This window comes from Cibotium barometz, chromosome 23 (assembly GCF_041138505.1).
Source record: "Cibotium barometz isolate CiBa-2024 chromosome 23, ASM4113850v1, whole genome shotgun sequence".
Lineage (NCBI taxonomy): Eukaryota > Viridiplantae > Streptophyta > Polypodiopsida > Cyatheales > Cibotiaceae > Cibotium > Cibotium barometz.
In genome coordinates, this window is record NC_141068.1 from 43,532,133 (window position 1) to 43,541,124 (window position 8,992).

Genomic DNA, 8,992 nt, shown 5'->3' on the forward strand with positions numbered 1-8,992 from the left:
TAGCACTCACATGATATGTAGGTTTGTTAGGTGGGGAACTACTTGGCACAAGATCTATGCGATGATCCTTGGGTCTCTCAGGAGAGGTAGCTCTCCTGGCAATGCATCGGCAAAACAATCTTTGTAAGCATTAAGAAAATTCAGCTTTTCTTGAATCAATTCATCCACATTCACATTATTTTGTTCAATTTTGTCACGAACAAAAACCAATTACGTGAAAAGACTCTTTTTCATTGCCTTATTAATCTGGATGTGAGAACTGGGATAGAATCCCCTTTCTTGCTAGCATCAATGACATGCATGCGGCCTCTATGCATAAAGGTGATCCTGTTGGTTTTATATTCTTTACGGGGCTCAAGTCTATGGTGCCAATGATTGCCAAGTAATACATCACATCCATTAAGAGGGGCAATCAAGAAATGCTCATGATCCCAATAACCCTGTATATGTATGCGCAACTTTTCAATAAGAGGAGTGACCTGCACCTCTTTGCCAACAAAAGCTTCCTCTCTGCCTTAATTTGGGGTCCCCATGTCCGCAATCTCTATGCCCCAGGCGGATGCCGTTTGTGTAGAGATGAAGTTATTTGTTGCACAACCATTAAACATGAATAAGGCGGGCTGATCTTTGATTTATCCCCAAGCTTTGCATACCACTCTCTCTTTGCCATCATGCTCAATGTTACCCTGCACATCGGGTATGGCATGCACATTTTCCTTGGGTGGCTTGTCCTCATGCTTTTGCTTGTGGGTAGGGCATTGCCTAAACATGTGCTCTTTACTACCACAAGAAAAGCATTTCCCCTCTTTGGCATATTGCTCCCTTTGCTCGGGGGTCAAGCCAAACTTATTCTTCTTTAGTGCAATGTCCCTTTTGGGCTTCCCGAAAGCTCGGCCTGCTGCAGCTAGCCGACCAGCATACAAAGGTAGTATAAAAGGGCTAGCTTCCTTTTCCCTCAAATCATCTTTTTTTTCAGCTTCTGCAGTGATAGGCAGCATCTACAGGACCTCCCTCATGCTGCTCCACATGATGTACTACCTTTTCTGGTGATATTCAGCAGTGATCTTCTTTTCTCCTTTATGCTTGTTGTCCATATACAATGTTGTACAGTTCTTGCAGCATTTCTGAGTGGGTATCTCAGCATAGTACCCATTTTTCATGGTATCAGAGTGGGAAACATCTACAGGGACCTGTGTTTTCTATTCCCATGCTGTTGTTAATTGTTTACAGCATATAGGAGCTGTTTACTGCTACGTTTATTCATCAGTAACCTGCGTTTTCTTATGGAGTTGCATTTTCACTCGGGACTGCCTCAAGTGCTACAATTTCTTTCTACAGAGCTACTTTACAGCCTTTACCACTGGAGAGTCATTCTATACTCTTCTCTTTCTGGTTCCCTCTCACCCACCCTCTCTTCTAGTCTTTCTAAAGAAGGCTTGGGCTCTTGGAGGCAATGGCTTCTGGAGATCACCATTCTCCCCTCTTGGGGATTCTCTTCTCTTCCCCTCTCATCCCTTTGGATGAGTATCTTCCTTCCCTTATGCTATTTCATGCTAATGATATTATTGTAGATTTTCTCTCCTCTCTTTCAAAGGAGGATAATGGTTCTTCTACAGAGCAGGTGAATGATTTTGTTGAGATATCCTCACATATTCTTGAGCTTCCTACTTTGGCGGCTTCTCTCTTGGCAGTTGCTTCTCCTTCTTATGTTTCTGAGGAGGCATCTTCCACTATCTTGGAACCTGTTCCTACTTCGAACCTGGCAAATTCAGTTATCACTAATGATCAGTTTGTTCCAGTGGTTGTTTCATTTCTTTCTTCTTCAGAGAAGGATTCTACTTCGGTCCCGATACTTTTGCAGATGCAGAGGAGGTACCACATTTTTCGGAGGCATCTATGGTTCCATCTCCTGAGGCTCTCTCCAGATTGATCCTGTTGTTTCGTCTTCGATATCTTCTCATGGCTTCTTCCTCCGGATACCTTCTCAGTATTGAGATGTATCATATCTTCGCGAGCTTTGTGCCTTTTATGAGGAGGTTGTTCCTTCAGACTCTTTGGAGGATTTTTTGCAACGTACCGGACCTGGTCCACCCATCTAGCGTTGAAGAGGAGGTGTTGGAAATTATTTAATCCCCAGATGGACTTTCCCATGCATATTCATGCTTGTATCTGGCTCCATATGAAGCCCTACATTGGCATATCTTAGCAGAGATTATTTATCATTTTTTTCTACCATTTTTTGGTATTTTTAGGCATTTTATAGCATTTTTTTGCTACAGCCATGCTATCGGCTTGCTACAGCTGGCCTACCAGCATACTGAGGTAGTATAAAAGGATTAGCTTCCTTTTCCTTCAAATCATCTTTTTTTTGAGCTTCTGTAGTGATAGGCAATATCTACAGGACCTCCCTCATGCTGCTCCACATGTACTACCTTTTCTGGTGATATTCAACAGTGATCTTTTCTCCTTTATGCTTATTGTCCATATACAGTGTTGTACAGTTCTTGCAACATTTCTGAGTGGGTATCTCAACATAGTATCCATTCTTTCATTGTTTACCAATTAAATTCACTCCTTATTATGGAAAAATCTAGCCTAGGACCCATGAACACTTATATAAATACTCCAAGAAATACGAGAAAGGCCGACCCTTTCCAACCCCAGTGATAGTGTCAAGTGTTCTTTGTTATTTTCAGTTTTAACATTGCAAAAGTTATCTATTGCTGCTTGAATTAGTGAAGTGATCTAAAATATGTATATTTTATCTTTCGATTTGTCAGGCTTCCTGTAGGGAGCAATTACAACTTCTGCTCAATTAGCAAATACAAAATGGTCATGATGATGTATTGTATGATTGTGATGAATTTTCCAGCCGTTCAAATTCCACAAGATTCCCAAGAATACTCATAGCTGCAACTCCCACAGAGCCCAGGCATGCAACCACTTGCCTTTATTTATTTTTTTTAATGACCATTTTCTCTGCGGTTAACAACCAAGAGAGCTACTTCTGTTGAACTAGCACATACAGTATGGCCTTTCAATTTTTTGTTAAGCTCACCAGTTTAAAAATATTATCAACAGTTGAGCTCATCAGTTTAAAAATTTACCACTTGCCTTCAGCTGAACTCCTGATCATGCCGACCATTGCACCATGTGCCCCTACGCATTGGCCCTACTGGCAAATCCACACGTGCACCCACTTTGCCTTGGCCAGTCTTTAACAATGGATAGTGGTATTTTAATGAGTTTTTTTAAATGAAGAGTCAATTTGAAGTACGATTCTAGAATTCTATGGAGACCAGGACCCTTTTACAATTAAACAGTGCATTTTTACCTTAATCAAAGAGAAATGGACAACCTCTTGGAAGCTCACTGACAATTATCACAAGCATATATAAGGTGGTGGCATCATCTTCATTATATACATTTGTACCATGTCACAAAGAATACCTTTGTTTCTGAGACAGGGAGGCCCCCTGATATGCACAAGAGATTTTACAATGGCCAGCAAATTGCAGGCCCTACATGGGCCTCAGTGTCAGATGATATCTACAAGTGCCTCCAACACACATTTGGAAACATAACATATCATCCAAGTATCAAAGGTTTCATGAGAAAACAGGGCAACCTGCCACTTCTATACCTGGAGCTGTGGGGCATGACGCTAAGGGACAATTGTCCAGATTCTCTCCCCACCAGTGCAGAGAAATGTTCTCCAAACCCAAGAACATGTACAGAATGATTCCCATGAAAGCCAGCCCAGCATCTAAGCCTCCTGACAAAACATAGTTGTAACGCTGCCACCAACCTTTCCGGTATCTGAAGATGACGAAGCTGAAGAGAAAGCCCATTGCACACCAGCTCGTGAAATTGACGGCGGTGGCAGGAGGCATCATCCCCGTCGCTCCTATCAAAACCGGCATGTTTATCAGTCTGATCCACTTTTGATTCGGAAATCTCCGGCTCAGCAGCCACACTATAAGAGGAGCAATAGCTCCTATAAGGAAAAACCAGTTCACTGCTGAGTATAAACCCAGGTTCCCAAATATCCTTCGTGGCCCAATAAGACCCCATACCACAGATGCATCGTAGAACACACGATCACCTGGACAGGTCCATGGGCTGTTAGAGGGCAATGTAGCTGTGTTACATATATCTGGAATGTTTTCAATCATGTACCATGCAGTACCCAGATAAGATACGGCAGCAACAACTGTGCCCATTAGCTGCACAAAATTCACCAAGGTCTGTTAAGAGATTTTGGTCCTGCAACTATAGCAGAATCTTTACAAGATGTATGTGGGAGGGAGGAGGGAGAGTGAGAGTTACCTGGGCCATAAACATAGCACGAGGAGGAACCTTCATATAATGACCCAACTTGAAATCTTGCAGAAATTCAAGCGCTTGAGACATGCTAATGAAGCCGTAAACTTTGAAGCATACATTCGCAACCGGCCGACCTGGATAAAGGTATCCAATCATGTACTCCGTGATGATATTGAGCCCCGGTGACTGTAAAAAGGACTCCCACATGCAGATGTTTAGACAAACAAAGTCAGGGCAAATGACACAGACAAGGCAATACTTATGCCAACACAAGCATCTTTTGTTTGAAGATTACACAACAAAGGAGAGACTAGAAGCCCAACTGACCTGATTTGTCGTTGCCCTTATTATCCCAATGGGCAGAGTGAAGACAAATGCTATTATGCAAGCCACAACAACACCCCACCAGGGCAACTGCAGCTGTTCGTTATAAGTCTCACAAGCAGCAATGGCAACTCCAATGGTGAAAATGAGGATGCCCAAGAACCACGATTGAGGAACTTGCTTGTAGTGCCTCATAAGACGAGTATGAACATCTACTTTCTTGACCTTGAAAGCATCTTTGCTCAGCTGCCAGATATCTCTGTGTATCAAAAGCCAAAAGAGGTGTTAATATCATCTGGTAGTGTGCACAGACCCTCTTTTCTCATGGGGGCGTGAGTGTTGTGTAACCAGCCATAGTTTCCTACTAATACCACAAATATATATCAATGGAATTCCCAAGCTTCACAAAAACCAAAGTGCAATAAGAATCTTCAAATCATCAATTCCATCATGCATAGCGTAGACTACCTGCTATGACATCCCCACTCATTTCATCAGCACCCAAGAGTAGGTGCAGGTTCATGCATAAAGATCTGTAGCCTTACTAGAAATCTTCATAGATAAACCATCAATTTGAGTTTCTCTCACTTCTCCAGAGGTGGAGGGGAGACTCAGCCACAAGGAAGGCCAGCAATAAAGAGCACACACGAGCGGGGGGGGGGGGGGGGGGGGGTGGGGGGGGCAATTGCACCGCTGATTGAAAGAATTAACATAAACCGCTCGCCACAACTTAGACAAAGAATTTAAAAGAAATTTGCATGCTTACTAATATGGCAAATGCCAACAACAGAAAGTTCAGGTTATTTTCCAACCTTAACAAAAACCAAAGTGAAATTTTAACTCCATGAGAATCTACTCAAAAAGCTTCAAATCATCAACATAGCATCGACTATATGCTATGACATCACCACTCATGTCATCAGCACCCACTAGTAGGTGCAGGTTCATGCATAAAGATATGTAACCTATCACTTCTCCTACTAATACCAAATAGGCAAGTCATGAATAGAGAAGGCACTTACTTGCCATGGAAGAGCAACACATGAACAAGGGTTGCACTGAGTGATGCGAAGCCAACACCATAGCTGAAAACAAAAAAGGTGCTGAGATGTAATTGGCCATAGGTGGAGTACGCAACTTGATCAAGCTGAAACTTGTCATTGATGATTTTAGAGATATTATATGGCTGGCCAGAAGCTGTAAACAACCCAGCTGAGAAGATAGGGAAAGTCCTGGCCTGGAAGACGTTGGCGAAATAGGCCAAAGGGGTGACTATGTACATTACAAGAAGGTAACCAGCCATCACATTGGCTATGGCAAACCATGGAGAGGCAAGGGGGCTGCCAAGGTAGGAGGAGACAGCCGACCAGTCAAGGCCTATGGCCCCCAGGCCAAGGCCTGAGAGACCAGAGCCCAACTGCTGGGCAAATACTGACTGAGGGTATAGCCAACAGAGCCAGGAGAGGGAGGTGAGCATGGGGACGAGGTAGCCTGGGAGAAGATAATAGGCGAAACTGCACACCAACACTATGGCAAAAAATTGGTTCCTACTTAATCCTCCCTTGGGCCGCTTGTCCTTCTCGTGCAGTGCTCTGCAAAAGCAAAGACCAACAACAATCCCATCAATCAGTTGGCTCTAGAAGATCAACCTTTCACAGCCAACATCCATAAATCCACCCCAGCAATCCCTTATTACAAGAACCAGCACTCTTTTCCAAGGGATATTTCCCACAGCATTTGATTGAGCAGAATTCCTATGAGTCATGCAATCTAGCTGAACCCTTACCTGAATAGGGACACCTGCACCAAGTTTGATGGCCACCACATGGTGGCAGGTTCTACAAGGTGGGTTCGGAAAATGCCCGCCCATCCAAAGCCTAGAATCTGTCCACACAAATGTCCAGTTCAATAGCATATAAACTGCAGACAACTTCAGGTTTTTGCCGATGTATCTGTTAGGGGTGGCACAAATAATAACTCCTATGATTAAGATTAATCGAGGAGAAAACCTGTGTTGTTGCCACCACAATGAAGGCCACCATGAAGTTGAGTGTCTGCTTGTAGAAGATCTTTACAATGGTGACAATGTGGATGGCGTAAACACTGCCAGCACCAGCATTTGCAAAGATGGTGATGAGAACATGCTCCTTCATGTTGAAGGGGCCAGGGTTAAGCGAAAACCACCAGTTGGTGCCAGGAAAGCGCATTTTCCGGGTGGGCAGAGTGGCGGCCATGAACCGCCCTAGGGGTAGGACAGCAATCTGTGCAGAAACTGCAGTGATGCTTAAGGGTTCAGTACGGAACCAGAAGAATTGGTTAAGGATGGAAAGGATGATGCAGGAAAGGAGTCCTAGTGTCCACATTCGGAAAGTCATTACAGGGATTGATGGGTCATCTGTTGTGGGCACTGTAAGGGCAACCTCCTCTACCGGCGACTGGTCCTGCTCATATGGAAGCTCCAGTTTGAACTCTTCTTCTTCATCCTCCTTGTCATGACCACGGAAAATCGTCTCAACTTCCCAACTTCGGCTTGCCAGAAGTGGCAATTCGTCGTCCATCTCTGCCTGTTTTTGACCCGACCGTGAGCCCTCCTGCCTCAGAACTGCAAAGTACAATAAAACCCAAATCTTCTAATTATATCTTACTAACCCTAAAGCGCCATTTTGGTCAAAAATAAGAAATCATCCCCCGCTAAAACATTGAAAAAGGAACAACAAGGCAGACACCATTTACAAGCTACAGATCCAAAGTTGTTTTTTTAACATTAAAAAAACATGCAAGGATATCTGCGAAGCGCAACTTACAAAGACAGCAAAAAGCAGACAAAGACAGCAAAAAACAGATCCACCCAAAAAAGCAAAAAGCAGATCCACCCAAAACAGATGGCAATGAAAAACTTACATGGAGTGTCCAAGCTCTCATCCGCCATAGCTTTGTTTTTTTTGTCAAAGGCTCGCGCCGCGAGTCTATAATTTCACTGTCTGGCTTCTAAAAGTGGCATGCTTGCGTGCGCTTTAAATGATTGGGTAAAGCCAAAGCAATGTTAGTACCTCGATTTATTTTAGTAGTCGTCCTCTCTTCACTATACGCCATGGCGGTGGGATCTTGGGCATCAAAATTGAGGCAACCGCAACTCTAGGATCTCTTTTTTGGGTCAGATTTACTAAAAGTAAACCAGGTTTGTCAGGGCAAAAGGCTAACAACCACCCGAAAATTGGCTTGTCGAGTTCGAAAGCTCGTGCTACGTTTATGTCGGTTTAGGTGCTGGCGATAGGATGATGGGACTAGTTTACTAAAACTAAAGGGTGGCAAAAAAAATGTGCACGAGTAGTGCTTTTTCTTTCCTCGCCAACTTCTCTGCTCTTCACATGGCTCTGCTCACTAGTGTTGCTTTTTCTCAGGTATGACCTTTGGAAGGCCATGCATGTCTCTTTTTCTCTACCCCACGCAACCTTGAAAGATTGGGTGGATTCACCATCCACAATGGCTTCTCTTCCATACATTGGTGGATTATCAGGTCAAGTCAGCATTCTAGAAGACACGACAATTGAGGGAAAGGATGGTGATGCCATGCACAAAGTCTAGGATGATGAGAGCAATTGGAGTGTAGATGCACATTCAATGTCTTCCTTAGGTGAAACTAACGATGACCACGATAGTTTTGAAGGAAATAGGTAAGGATCTCAGTCAATGCCTAGAGAACATGAAAAATGAGCCAAATCCCTTGTTGTATACTTCTCAAGTATACTTTTCCTTTGATCAAGATACTTACAAACTCAAGCAATGCAATCTAATGGGTGGGATCTATGTGTCATTTGATGTCTTAAAAGCTCATGAGATCATAGAGGTGTTCTCGATGTAAAGAAGTGGAGAAAGTTGAAAGATAGTTTGTGTCTTGCCATGTGTGAAGATGGTGTGAAACGCTTGTGCCTAAAATCCACTGCTCCCCAATTACAAATTGCAGCACTTGAGGATTATATTAGCTGAACATGTGAAAGATGGGCCTCATCAAAGTGTGAAAGCCACATTGAATTTAATCAAAACAAAGTGGTGTGCAGCTATTAGCACGCATGGCATTCATGTGGAGTTTGTGAAAGAGGACATTTCTTAGTGTGATTGCAATGAACTATGGTCCATTCAATGTGCATTCCTCAAACATTGATCGAGCTAAAGGGTGTACTCACAAAGCATTTACAATAATCAAGTCTAATGTAGATGTTACCTTGTATGATCTCCAAATCAAGCACAAAGTGAGAATTATTTGTAAAAGATCTACAAAGCAGAATGATCTAGACATGGTTGCTTATAAGTATGTTTGCCATCGCAGTGGAGAAGCAAAGAG

At 43.2% G+C, this 8,992-nt stretch overlaps 1 protein-coding gene across 1 annotated transcript; it reads right to left on the bottom strand.

The window, feature by feature from the left end:
• Positions 1–3,310: 3,310 nt before the first annotated feature.
• On the bottom strand, positions 3,311–7,707 carry LOC147625982 (oligopeptide transporter 7-like). Its single transcript, XM_086817534.1, has 7 exons — positions 7,552–7,707; positions 6,660–7,252; positions 6,437–6,534; positions 5,673–6,242; positions 4,654–4,909; positions 4,330–4,512; positions 3,311–4,226 (listed from the first exon to the last, which is right to left on the bottom strand). Exons 1-7 carry the CDS (start codon positions 7,577–7,579, stop codon positions 3,609–3,611), a joined length of 2,346 nt encoding a protein of 781 aa, XP_086673660.1. The 5' UTR covers positions 7,580–7,707; the 3' UTR covers positions 3,311–3,608.
• Positions 7,708–8,992: the final 1,285 nt, after the last annotated feature.